General features: G+C 39.3%; 1 protein-coding gene across 1 annotated transcript in view; it reads left to right on the forward strand.

Annotated features, from left to right (window-relative positions):
- The window catches only part of LOC135246923 (uncharacterized), a 103,304-nt gene extending 95,355 nt beyond the window's left edge, over nt 1–7,949 (forward strand). The window contains exons 11-13 of the mRNA XM_064320191.1: nt 1,751–1,953; nt 2,250–2,409; nt 2,969–7,949. Coding sequence (XP_064176261.1) covers nt 1,751–1,953; nt 2,250–2,409; nt 2,969–3,192 — 587 coding nt within the window. The 3' untranslated portion in view covers nt 3,193–7,949. The remainder of the gene's footprint in view (nt 1–1,750; nt 1,954–2,249; nt 2,410–2,968) is intronic.
- The last annotated feature ends 6,359 nt before the right edge of the window (nt 7,950–14,308 follow it).

Genomic DNA, 14,308 nt, shown 5'->3' on the forward strand with positions numbered 1-14,308 from the left:
TAGCAGGATGTGCCACCCAGCAGCCCTTTATAATATTTGCCATTAAATTCCGAGTAATAATCCTCTTGACAAAAATTACTGTACTGATATTTTAAATTTTTAACATATTTTCATCACAGTTTTAAAAGACGTGTATTTTGACCTTTTAGGCTGTTAATATGTATTGAACTGAATGAGACATTATATTGGTATCAATAAAAGTCTCATGCACAACTGTGCACCTACAAATTTGCTGCCCGGCCCAACTCTTTTTAGGCTTCATTATAAAATTTCATTTTATTTTTCATACTCTCCACTCCAAACTTACAGAGAGCAGCTCATCTCAGACCTGAATGTCTGTTACACTCCTGATGAGGAGTAAATTGTTCTCTTTCTCTCTGACAGGGGAGGAGCACCGTCTCTCAGAGCTGAGGATTGTGCTGCTGGGGTGGAGACTGAGTGGGAAGAGTTCAGCAGGAAACACCATCCTGGGCAGAGAGGAGTTTGAGTCTGGAGTAAGAACTGCACAGTGTGTTAAGCGACAGGGTGAAGTAGCTGGGAGACAGGTCACTGTGGTCGACACACCAGGCTGGTGGGAGACAGATTCTGTGAGGTACACTGCAGAGCTGGATAAACAGGAGGTTGTGCGCAGTGTGTCTCTGTGTCCCCCGGGACCCTGCGCTCTCTTCCTGATCATTAATGTGAGCTCAGCGTTCAGAGAGGAACACAGGAGATCAGCGGTACAACACCTGGAGCTTCTCAGTGACAGAGTCTGGAGACACACTATAGTGCTGTTCACCAGGGGAGACTGGCTGGGAGACACAACCATTGAGCAGCGCATTGAGACTGAAGGGAGGGCCCTCCAAGAGCTCATAGAGAAATGTGGGAACAGGTATCATGTTTTCAACAATGAGAACAGGGCTGATGGGACTCAGGTGACAGACCTGCTGGGGAAGATAGAGGAGATGGTAGCCAGGAACAGGGCTGTTCCATTCTCCTTAGAGGAGAGAGACAGACCAGGCTTTTTTTCTGAAATAAAACACAAATTAATCAGAAAGAAAATTATTGAACAGAGAAGGCTTGAGGAGGAATGGAGCAGACGAGAGGAGGAGCTGATAGAGAGGATGTTGAAGGCTGTGGTTGACTCAGAGACAGACGGATCCACACTTCCATTGTGGAAGAGGAGAAACAGCTTTGAATTCCTTTCACCTTCTTGTGAGTTTTTTTTCCCCCATCATCTTCTTTTAAACTGAATTCCTCAGCACCTATAGTTTAGCTTCAAGTCCATTAACAACCACCACCATGTACATTATACAATGAGTTAACAATGATCAATTTAAAATGTTCTTTCCAATTAACTGTTGTAGTCTGTGAAAGCTTTTACGCCTTCTCAAATGTGTAACAATGCAGTCTACAAGTTAATACTTAGCTTTTGTAAGAAGGACGTTTTGCATACATCTCCCACATATATTAACACCACATTAAAGTACTACTTTAAACCAGGATTTAATAACCATCTGGAAAAAAAGATTTGAACATAAAACAGTTTGGTGATTTTGATCAATGTAAACTATGCTTGCCTTTAAATACGAATGGGAAACATATCCATTCACCACAGAAGACAATGATTCACATAATAATCTTAAACCACATTATGATCATAAATCATTATGCAGCACTTTCTGAAAATAACAAAAATGAATGTAATGTACAGAATGTAATGCAGATGAATCTGAGTGTAACAGAGCTTGTTGGTGGTGTTGTGTTACAGTGAGTGGAGGGACTCCAGCCCCCTCTGAAGCAGGCAGCTCTGTGTGGGATTACCAATCTGCTCATGAGGTTTCCAGTAAGAAGCTGTCATGGTGGCTGAAAAGGAGTAAAGCAGAGAGTTCAGCATCATCTGGATACGGAACACGGAGTTCTGTAGTGAGTGAAGCAGAGGAGCCTGACAGGGTGACCCTGGAAGAGGACAGTGTAGGTGACACGCCACACTAAACACTGCTCTACACTGCCCCATGTGGTAGATTGTATAACTGATTTCATCATATGTTGCTTGACAAAATGTTCTGTAAATCAGGGCTGCCCAACCCTGTTTCTGGAGATCTACAGTATGTACTGTAGGTTTTCACTCAAACACTATGAAAGCACATGAAAACCTAAAGGACAGTAGATCTCCACAAACAGCTTGGGCGGGCCTGATGTAAAACAACTGATTGTAAATCAGTCAGCCCCCCAGTATTTTAACATTCATTCTTTTTTTTGCGGAAAAGAAAATAGAAAGAAAACAGAAGAGCTTTGAGGAGGAATGGAGCAGAAGGGAGGAGGAGCTGATAGAGAGGATGTTGAAGACTGTGGTTGACCCAGAGACAGAGGGATCCACACTGCCATTCAAGAATAAGAGAAACAGCTTTGAAAAACTTCCTCCTTCTTGTGAGTTTTATTCATCAACTTTCTTTAGACTGAATTTCTCAGCACCTAGAGTTTAGTTACGAGTTCATTAACAACCACCACCATATACCTTATACAATAAGTAAACAATGATTAATTTATAATGTACTTTCCATGTAACTGTCCTAGTCTACGTTATAAAACCTTTTACACCTTCTCAAATGTGTAACAATGCAGTCTACAAGTTAATACTTATCTTTTGTATGCAGGATGTTTTGCATACATCTCCCACATAATAGGAACACCACACTAAAGCATTACTTTTAAAACAAAGGATGTAATAACCGACTGGAAATACATATTAACATCAAACAGTTTGCTGATTTGGATCAATGTAAACTATGCTTGTGTATTAACTATGAATGAGAAACATATCCATTCACCACAAAAGACAATGATTCACATAATAATCTTAAACCACATTATGATCATAAATCATTATGTAGCAGTTTCAGAAAATAACAAAAATGAATGTAATGTACAGAATGTAATGCAGATGAATCTGAGTGTAACAGAGCTTGTTGGTGGTGTTGTGTTACAGTGAGTGGAGGGACTCCAGCCCCCTCTGAAGCAGGCAGCTCTGTGTGGGATTCCCATCCAGCTCAGAAACTTTCCAGTAGGAAGGTGTCATGGTGGCTGAAAAGGAGGAAATCAGTGAGTTCAGCATCATCTGGATTCGGAACACGGAGTTCTGTAGTGAGTGAAGCAGAGGAGCCTGACAGGGTGACCCTGGAAGAGGGCAGTGTAGGTGACATGCCAAACTAAAAACATCACGCTGCCCCCATGTGGTTGATTGTGTATCTATTTCATTATCTGTTGTTTTACAAAATCTAGCTAATTGTAAATCAACCAGCCGCCTAATATTTTCAAATGCATTTGCTTTCCATTGTTTTTGATATATAAAAGTCAAAGTTTCTTCATATGTCTGACTACAGATAGTTTTATTTGTAATCAGTTGTAACTGAAAGGCCTATTTACAGTCATTTGCAAAAATGTTACCCACAGTAGTGTAGTTGCACTTTTTAACCTGTGTCATGTGATAGTATACATGACATAGACAATACAAAATTTGTGCAACATGAATGTGTTTGAACCTTGGCTATGCCCATATGATCAGCTGACTGACAGGGAGTCTGCTGATGGACACATTCGGTCTCTCTGGGTTCCTCTGGTTACTGCAGCATTAGTTCTCCCCAATGGCTCAGTTTACACACACAGGCTACAGGAGGAGAGACACGCCTCTCTGCTCTTTCCTTCCGGAACAATTACTGAACTTAACTGAAAAGCACAGGATACGCATTGGGTATTCCAAGGTTTTCCCCAGGAAAATAGGGGAAGGGGAAGTGCCTCAGAGGGTATGCAGTGGTGGTGTGAAGCGGTGAGCCACAGAATTCGCAGGGTGTAGCCCCCAGTGGTTCCCAAACTTTTTTGGTTAGGGCCCCCCTTTATTAATCGTACATTCTGTAAACCCTTAAAATGTAAGATTATGGAGGCCTGAGTCAGAGGTGATTTGTCTCTGATGTTTTCGGAGGTGCTCATGAATTCTGGGGAGGTGCAGCGCCCCCACCTGGGGGAAACCATGGTGTTCACAGGAACACAAAGTCAATTATGAAATTCCTTGCTGAACTTTAAAGTGAGTGAATTAATCTACGTATGCAATATACACAAGACTCATGTGACAGGATCTTTCATCATACATTTGCAATTTTAATAACTCTTATTTTTCGGGAAAATATACTAAGCTTAAAACCTATTGTACTCTGTCCATTTTGTCTTGATTTGCACTGATTTGTTGATAAACTACACTTTTTGATTTATTTGCTTTAAATAAAACTTTTCCTTGTAGTGTCTGTTGATTTTTGGACAGGTGTGGTGTAGAATATTTGTAACGTGCAGGTAATGTTCCCAGTGTCTTTAGCAGCATATTGCTCTGCTGCATATCTCTGAAGCTGGTCAGTATCCAGCCATCCAAAACAACCTTCCTTACACACACAACCAAATGTTTTAAGTGTTAGGCCTAAATATACTATATAAGCATATAAGTATTATAATATTCAAAAACTTCTGTACAATGAGGCTTTCTACAATAAGCCATGAAACAAGAGAAGTATGTTTTTTAAGTGAATTTAATGCCAACTCAAGGGCTAAAGTGCAGTAGCTGTGCGTGCCTTATGACCCTTATGTGAATACGATAACACAATAAAGCAATAATCCGGAGTATAAAATTGTTGGCTCCGATGCCTTAAAAGTTGAACATTTATTTATGATGGTTATAGCAGGAGAATTAATTTGCCAAAAGGTTTCAACCAGTACATAAACCATGCTCCTGAAACTTTTTTTTTACATATTGAATGTAATTTGTCCAACTTTCTTATTTTTTGTTAAGGTGTGGGAACTGATGATTAATATCACAAAATGCAATTGATTTTTTCTTTGGCTCCTGCAATGTTTGATTTGAAAATTAAAAACTTGTGAGTCAGAAGTCCTAACTCATGTAAACACCTGGAGGGCCTATCAGAAGACAGCAATCAAACACATCCACTCTCCACACAAACACATCCACTCTCCACACAAACACATCCACTCTCCACACAAACGCATCCACTCTCCACACAAACACATCCACTCTCCACACAAACACATCCACTCTCCATGCAAACACATCCATTATCCACACAAACACATCCACTCTCCATGCAAACACATCCACTCTCCACACAAACAAATTCATTATGCACACAAACACATCCACTGTCCACACAAACAAATTCATTATGCACACAAACACATCCACTCTCCACGCAAACACATCCACTCTCCACACAAACACATCCATTATCTACACAAACACATCCACTCTCCATGCATGTTACACCACTGGCCTCATGTTGTGAAATTATTTTCAAATAATTCTATTCAATCAAACATTTTGAAAATTTAGTATTTTAAATGTTTCCAAGACATATTTGAAAGTTTTTGCAAATACATGCAAATTCTCCTTAAATGTATTTTCACGTCCGTTTTGTAATTTAAGTACTCAGTATTTGTAAATGTTGAATTTCAAATCATTTCTAAATAAGTGTTTTATAGTAAATAAAATACTTTAAATATGTATTTGACCCAGGTCTGACTGTAATGTAATGTAACATAATGTAAAGTAACTTACCATAATGTGACCAAAACATACCTTAGCTACAACCAAAAAAAGTTTTTTCCTCCTGGATGAAAACCTGTGTTGTTTTTGGGAAAATAAATCACCTTGCATCATTACCTATGGAGTTGAGAGTAACTTGCTAATTGTGGATTACGTTAAAGGAACTGAGTTACTGGATTTGGGATTGCGGGACGCGTTAGAAATTAAGTTCAACTGTTCACATGGACCTAAGTGGCATTGATAAAGAAACTAACAGAAATCGAGCTTAATTGGATTTGCCACCCTAAGTGATACAGAATATCTTCCTGCTTTTGTTTGCCTGATGATTTCCCATTAAAAACTGAATGAGTTTACTCAGACCGAGTTCAACTGGGTCATCAAGCTGGCAGTGATTCTGAAATGGACTTCCTTTCATGGTGTGCAGCAGCCTGGCACTGATTCTACATTGGACTGTCACAGCCGGTCTGCAAGGTAATAATAAATAATAAAACACAAAAATGTATTCTCTTTAATGGGAATGAAAAACCTTGACACATTAGTGTATTTAACTGTGAGGATCCAAGCTGCACCCCCTCCTGCTGGTCACCAGAGGGCGACATAGTCATCATGAATGCTGACTATGTCATTATGTGTTCAGCTGTTTGTAATTCGAGATCTAATTAGTTGCATCATTTATTCTGCCTAGTTTCTTTGCTCCTTACTGAGTCTTGAGCCTTTGTGCCTGCTGCTCTGTGTTGGCCTCTGATCAGGTGCTCTCTGAACGTTGTACATAGTCTCCAGTGTTTGGTTTTTTTGTTCTGAGCCTTCTTGGTTTTTTTGTATGCTCACATCCTGATTTGACTCATTAAAGTCCCTGTTATTTTTTGCAACTCAATCGCAATTCTCCTGCAGCCTTTCTCTGCTCTTGGGTTCACCGCCACCTCCATCGTTACATTAACATAGGCCTATTTATATAATTTCTTTCGTAAAGGAGAGTGGATAGCCCTCCTTACATAAACCCTCCTATGGACCACACCACACGACTCACCAAAGTGGCAAGTATTTGCAACAAGAAATTAATGTTCAGTAAAAGTATGTGTATGTCACATGATACTATATAAATATCTAAATCACCTATAATTATATAAATACACAACTCAAACACTGTTGTGGTTTTGGGTAAAAGGTTTTGAGAAAGATCGAATGAGACCTGCACACTGCGTACTGCCAGCACAATCCCACTGCCTTTCATGTGGAGGCGAGGGCTCTCCATACGGTAAAAGGGACTCATAATAGCACTTTTCACACACTTTCACATGCCTTATATATTGCTCTTGTATTTTTTATTACTTTCCTTGTTGGAACCATTTTTTTTAAATTTTGTTTTAAGAAAATAACTGAAGTACCTTTAAAAACCTGCAGTTGCAGTGAAATAACTGCGAAATGCAATTTGCTTTATCTGTGCTTCTCATACTAGAACAAAGGTCCACAGTGTTGGCCAGTATAGGCCTATAGAGTAAGCACAGAGTCAGGGCTGTTTTCCTGCAGTGAAAAAGAGCCTAAGCTTGTGTTTGGTTGTATGAGACCTAACATCATGGTTTGTAAATATTAATAAAGATATTCTAATAATATTTTTGGCCCTGAATTGAAACTTTCATTTAGCCTCATCATCAGCATTATGCCAGAATGTCAGAGCACTTGGGTGTGATACACTTATACCATGCTGTCCTTTAAGCAGGTTTGTCAGGCTTTTTTTAATGAAACTTTGGCTAAATGAGGTTTGTATTCAAGCTTTAATACCAGCACTGAGCACAAGTTTGGGGGAGAGGGTGAAACTCAAAAACAGTGTAAATTGGTGCAGAAAGATTTTTGAAAATAAATTGTTTCTAATTAAAGGTATAGTTAACTCTTTATTCCAGCATGGCTGCTGTACACTAATTTCCACAGGGCTATTCGATTTGATTTGTGTTTTAGTCAAGGACTTGAGAGAATTTGAATGTAAGTATTTTAAACACCATTTCCATTACCCTTGCAGTCTTTTGCACTAAACCCTCCTCAGAGTTTCATCTGACTTGTTGCTAAAATCAAACAAAGCTTTAAACAACTGGCCTAAATCTGTACAAATGTAAATACTTACCACACATAGTGTCGGTCATGTTTGGACATGGTGGACAGGCTGCTAAATGCCCCAGTGCAAAAAGCTGACTTAAAAGAACAGAGTGTGAAGAATAAATAGATGCATTTGAGCCCCTCCCAACACACACTAGGCCCAGCTAGCCTTATATAAATGATGATTGTTTAGGAGAAGATGTGTTGTCAAATATACTGTACTCGTGCTTCTATACTTAATATATGTCAGGATATTAAAACCACCAATAACTTTTGCCACCTTTTAAGAGAATGTATTTTATTATTATTATTATTATTATTATTATTATTATTATTATTATTATATTAGTTAGTAGACGTCTGCCATTTTGGATTCTGTAATATTCTCATTATATTTCTGCAATGTTACACCGCATTATAATGATGATATGGCATAAGGAAGTTTTACAAACATCTGTTGTGTTGGAACATTCTTGCAAAGCTGCATTATGTTTATGCTTTGTTTCCTATGACATCATAGCCTGGCAAATGCAGGGAAATGTGTTCCCACTTACTGATTGGGTGGTTGCCAGAACTGCAGCCCTGCCCATTTTCAGGCTGTAGTAGAAACATGACTGGCATGATCTTAAAAGGGCGGGTTGTCACTAGGAATGTATCTTTCTCTGTCACAGATAAACATGAAGCAAGCTTAGTGAATCAGTTCACTCCCCATTCTTTCTCTGTCACAGATGATGGGTAATTTAGAGTCTCCAATCAGCCTACTTGCATGTTTTTGGACTGTCAGAGGAAATCGGAGTACGCGGAGGAAACCCACACAGACACGGTGAGAACATGCAAACTCCACTCATAAAGGCCCAAGCTGAGATTCTTGCTGTGAGGCGATAGTGCTACCCACTGCACCACCGTGCCACCCTATAAGACATTAGCATTTTTCTTTTTTAAGTAGCCTATGTTCGCTTACTGTGTCTGACAAATTTCAGATGAAAAAGCAAAGTCCATTTGATTAGAACAGATCTTTCCTTCTTACAGTGAAAAAGTATGGACCCTGTAAGCCACCTGTTCCTCCACCCCGCACCCTGCGAGTAAGAACCAATCAGCTGAAGGGATTGTAAAATCAAGTCCTAATTACTCTAAATCCTAAACTGACTCCAGGTCAGTGCATACATGATTACATTACATTACATTTATTTGGCAGACGCTTTTATCCAAAGCGACGTACAAAAAGTGCATTTCATAGTTAGAGACAACTGCTAAACACAGGTTCAGTAAGGTAAACAAAGGTTCAGTAAGGTAAACACAGGTTCAGTAAGGTAATGATCATAAGGCATGCTCTGAACGAGCTGGCACAAACACAGTTAGACTGCAGGAAGGTGAATTATTTTTTTCCCATCCGCATTCTGACAAACCTGCTCAACTGGGACCAAAATGCACCGCTCCCACAACGTCGGCAAAGCATTTAAACAAACAAAATTGAAACTATCATTATTTATATCATCAGCTGAAAGACGATCAACCTCAACTACACATCGGACAGGTAAGAGGAAATAATTTTTAAATTCAACCACTGTAAATACATAGCCTATTTGCACACACGTGCTGTGAGCGTGTAATTAAAGTAGTGAATTAACAGGACAATATGGTATGTCAGCAGAAATAAGAATGTAATTGCAGTAACTGCAAGAGACAGACAGCACAGCAACATGTAATTTGTACATCAGTGAATGTTTGACACTATCAGTGAGCTATACTTTATTTATGATAATGAATTGATTAATTTATGAATATTTATTCACTAAGATAATTGGTGAAATAACTATTAGTGAAAACTGCACATGTTTTTAGCCCTGCTACAATAAAAATATTAGTTGGTAAATGTTACAATAGATTTGGCAATGATAGTAATGCTGTTGGAAAAAGTAGTGCATAGGGTTTAGCAGGGACATATTTTGACTTCTGATACTGAGCTGGTTTTTGGGTAGGTTTTATCAGCCAATGGCTTGGTTTTGATTGGCCACCGGGCTGCTTTTGTCATGCAGTGCATGCATGCATGCATGTATGTATGTATGTATGTATTTATGTATTAATACATACTTTGGATTTACACTGATAGATTGTATGCCTAATATATAAATATTCATGACTAGTTTATACCTCTCAATGTTCTCACTTGAACCACTCAGACTACATTATTGTCTCAAAGCAAGATACAATATTTCATAATGTCTCAAAGCAAGACACAATATTTAATCAACTCTACCCCTTACCATAATGTAAAATGAGTATAAAGTAACCACCTTCAATGTGATGTTTTCATGTTATAAAAGGGTGGGGCTAGATTAAATGTCGACTTTCAAAGTTCAAAAAAATTTGGTCAAACCTGTTTTTACAAAAAGGCAGTCAAACCTGTTTTGGATAAAAAGATACCAAGAAAAAACATGAACAAGAGAGTTCAGTTTCATTTTGAAGTGCATTTTCTTCATTTAAACCACAAACCCCTGATGCCTCGAATACTCATCATCAAAAGCTTCTCTAAACATCTAAAATGTCTTAACACAAAATCTGTCTGTGGCTATTGAAAATATGCAAAAAAACGGAAAAAAATGGCCCAAGAAAGTGAACGATCCCAGCAAGAACTAAAAGATGGAGAAACACCTGATGTGCAAATGTGGCGCACTTTGTGTGTGAAAATATTTTAGCAAAAAATCAACAGAAGAAGAATAAGCATACTAAACAAAAACTGATAATGATTTAATTAAAATGCCATTAAAATATTTTATTTTGCAGAGGTAACTGGACAAAGAGAGGGGCTGACATGGCAGCTGGTGTTGTGACCTCTCATCAGGGTGAGTTTCTTTTTTCTGTGTAGAAAAAGATTTTAAAAAATGTTCTTCATGGGTTTATTATTGTCTCTAAAATAAATTTAAAAATGTAATGGGTATACAAATAAATGGAGCTGATCATTAAATTCAGGTGATCTTTAAATAAATGTGGCTGGTCCACAAATAAATGCAGCCTGTTTACATTTGTAATGGCCTGTGGCTTGCTTTTATTTGCGGATTTTTCGGACAATTCTCCCAGGACGAATTGGAAAAAAATCGCAAAAATATTTTTTTTACTGAGTGCAGACCAGCCAATCAGATTTTAAAACATCCTTTCCCACATTACTGCGACCAATCACAGCACGTATACACTTCAGGAGCGTGTTGTGTGGCGCCAAAACAACCACTCGGTTCAGAAAATTGGGCAGTGGAAGGTGAAGTCAAACAGGGGATGATGAGGGCTAATAAACTGAGACAGACAATCAGATCACATTCTGAGGGTTTTTTAATTAATTGAAATTACATTTAGATGAATTACAGTGGAATTTTAAGATTAATCTTATCTGTGTTCAATCATTTTCCATTGAGGTGTGTGTTATCAATGAAATGTGTTTCTCCATAGAGATGAATATACAGACGGGTGGAAAATTAAAGGAAAAAACTGACTAAATGAATGGAGAAACATAATGAATGCGGATGCTTCCATACAGGTGTACTGCATGATGCAATTAAGCAATTAATATTCTATCATGCTCTGAGGAATGTATAAAAATGCAGAGTAGGCCAAGTTGACCTGGATTTTGGATCAAGATTGCAGGAGGTAAAAGATCTTAGTGACTTTGAAAGAGGGTTGGGCCCGGATGACAGGAGCTTCAGTCACAAACACTGCTCAACTGGCTAGTGTTTCAAAAGGAACAGTAGCTAAAGTGACATCTGCATGTAGATCAATGGGAAAGACAGCAGTGAATGGGGTTGAAAATTGTGGTCAAAAGCACACTGGGATGACAGTGATGCTTGGGCATTAGTGTGATATGTGAGGAAAAACATAAGAGCAACTCTTCCTCAGGTGACTGAGAATGTCAATGCAGGACATGAACAGACTGTCTACAAGAACAGATTGTCCCATAGAGAGGGATATTACTGTGGGGTTGTAGAGCAAAAATCCCTCATTACAAAGACGAATGCACATTCAGAATTCAGTGGTACAAAAACCATAAGCGTTGGTCTACAGAGATGTGGTCAGATAAGTCATACTTCACCACATTCTCAACAAGTGGGCAAATGTATGTGTGGCATACACCAAGAGAATGATACAGGCCTCAATGCTTGACCACTACAGTGAGGGGGTCCCGTGGCTCTATTATGCTCTATTATAATAATATAAACACCAAAAGAGGGAATTTCTTTCAAAAGAATGGTGTCCCATCCCTACAGTAGAGTTCCAAAGACTTCCAAAGATCTATGCCAAGGTGCATTGAAGCTGTTCTGGTGGCTCATGGTGGCCCAAAACCTTACTAAGTTACACTAGTTTTTTCCTATAATTTATCAATCGTCTGTACCTGTCCTTATTTTCCCCTGACTTTCCATTGTGCTGCATACTGAAGTGTGAGTGGTTGCTTTGAGAATCCAATATGTACATTTTAATATTGTAGAAAACTTGATATCATTTTTTTATAAGAGAACACCAATCAAATAATGGGTATTCACAATTTATAAAACAATCTGCCATCCATCAGCCCCATAGCACATTGTCCATTCAATTTAGCGCAATGATCTTCTTGGCTTTTAAATTTCATCTGCTTATATGAACATCTTAAGATATTTCCATCATAATATGAAAAGACTTGACATTTCACATGTGAGGTTATTAAATGTATTGATCTCAATGAGACAATACGTTGCAATAAAAAAAACTGTCCTGCAGAATTTAGCTGCTATAGATTTAAACCACGTCCCACCTTACTTATGTTCTCAGTAATAAATATAATTTCATTATTAATACTCTCTACTCCAAACTTACAGAGAGCACCTCATCTCAGAGCTGAATGTCTGTTGCTCTCATGATGAGGAATAAATTGTTCTCTTTCTCTCTGACAGGGGAGGAGCACCGTCTCTCAGAGCTCAGGATTGTGCTGCTGGGGGAGAGACGGAGTGGGAAGAGTTCAGCAGGAAACACCATCCTGGGCAGAGAGGAGTTTGAGTCTGGAGTAAGAACTGCACAGTGTGTGAAGAGACAGGGTGACGTAGCTGGGAGACAGGTCACTGTGGTCGACACACCAGGCTGGTGGATGAATAATTCTGTGAAGGACACTGCAGAGCTGGATAAACAGGAGATTGTGCGCAGTGTGTCTCTGTGTCCCCCGGGACCCTGCGCTCTCTTCCTGGTCATTGATGTGAGCTCAGCGTTCAGAGATACATTCAGAAGATCAGTGGTGGAACATCTGGAGCTTCTTAGTGGCAGAGTCTGGAGACACACTATAGTGCTGTTCACCAGGGGAGACTGGCTGGGAGACACAACCATTGAGCAGCACATTGAGACTGAAGGGAGGGCCCTCCAAGAGCTCATAGAGAAATGTGGGAACAGGTATCTGTTCTCAACCATAGACAGGGCTGGATGGGACGCAGGTCCCACAGAGCTGCTGTAGAAGATAGAGGAGATGATTGGCAGGACATGGAGGCGTCCTCACTCCTGAAATAGACGGAATGCTCTTACAGGCAGGTGGAAGAGAAGAGGACAGCCGTGGAAGAAACGAGTGAAACAAACGTTGACGTTCATGAAACAGACTGTCAGACCCATGTTGACTGTTTTGTTTTTTTTTTCATTAATTGAGAATTACTTTTAAGATGGATTCAAGGGGGCTATTAAGATTCACAAAACTGCAATCATATTTTCCCACTTAGGTGTGTTTTTAGAACAATTAACCTTATTCCTTCAGAGAGTCTTTAACGTATCATGTTACTCATTGTTCCAATGAATTTCCACTGTGCTCAATACCAGAGGTGTGAGGGTTCTGCTTAGAGACCATTATATAGAATTACAAAGTGTGAAATACGTGTTTTATTGTTTTTTAATTGCAGTATACCAATCAGAGAAATGTATATTTGCCAAGATTTAAAAAATGATTTTTAATAATAATTCAAATTTTTTGCTTGCAGTTCGCAATTCCCAGTTGCCTTTATACTCTGGTTTCAATCACTGCAAAACCCTCTTTGCAATTAAACATTGCAGAGAGCACATATTACTCTTTGAGTGTGGCTGTCCAGCTGCCAACTTCTCTCGCCTTCAAAAGTTGGTGCGTGGACAGGACTCATTTTCATGAGTTCGTTTTGGCCAGCAGATGTTCGGCATTTGACTGAGAACGGTTGCTAGTCTTGAATGGGAACCCAGAAAACTCTGACTGAACCATCTCCTGCTGCTGCCAATTACAACGCTGCCCTGTGGAGCTGGCCAGCACATGTCCTGCCTGCACAGTCAGGTTTGCATAGCAGACTGTGGGGTGCATTCCAACCTTACTTGTGAACAGTGTCCTTAGCAGGAAGAGCATGGCTACTAGCCAGGGGTAAGACCGAGTTGTCTGGCAGTCAAGGTTTTGCCGGTTCAAACCCCCTCCCTGGGCATTCGAAGTGTACCCTTGGAGCAAGACCACTAACCCCTAACTGGCTCGGCAATGCAGAGGCATCAATGTAAGCGCTTTGGATAAAAGCGCAATAATGCAGTCCTTTACCATCTACCAAGACTATCCACAGGCCCCATAACCACCCATAAAAATAGAAACAAGCAATGTTTCTTCTTGGCATAGATATTGTGTATACTTTTAAT

The sequence above is a fragment of the Anguilla rostrata genome, unplaced genomic scaffold (assembly GCF_018555375.3).
Source record: "Anguilla rostrata isolate EN2019 unplaced genomic scaffold, ASM1855537v3 scaf0973, whole genome shotgun sequence".
In the NCBI taxonomy this organism is placed as follows: Eukaryota; Metazoa; Chordata; class Actinopteri; order Anguilliformes; family Anguillidae; genus Anguilla; species Anguilla rostrata.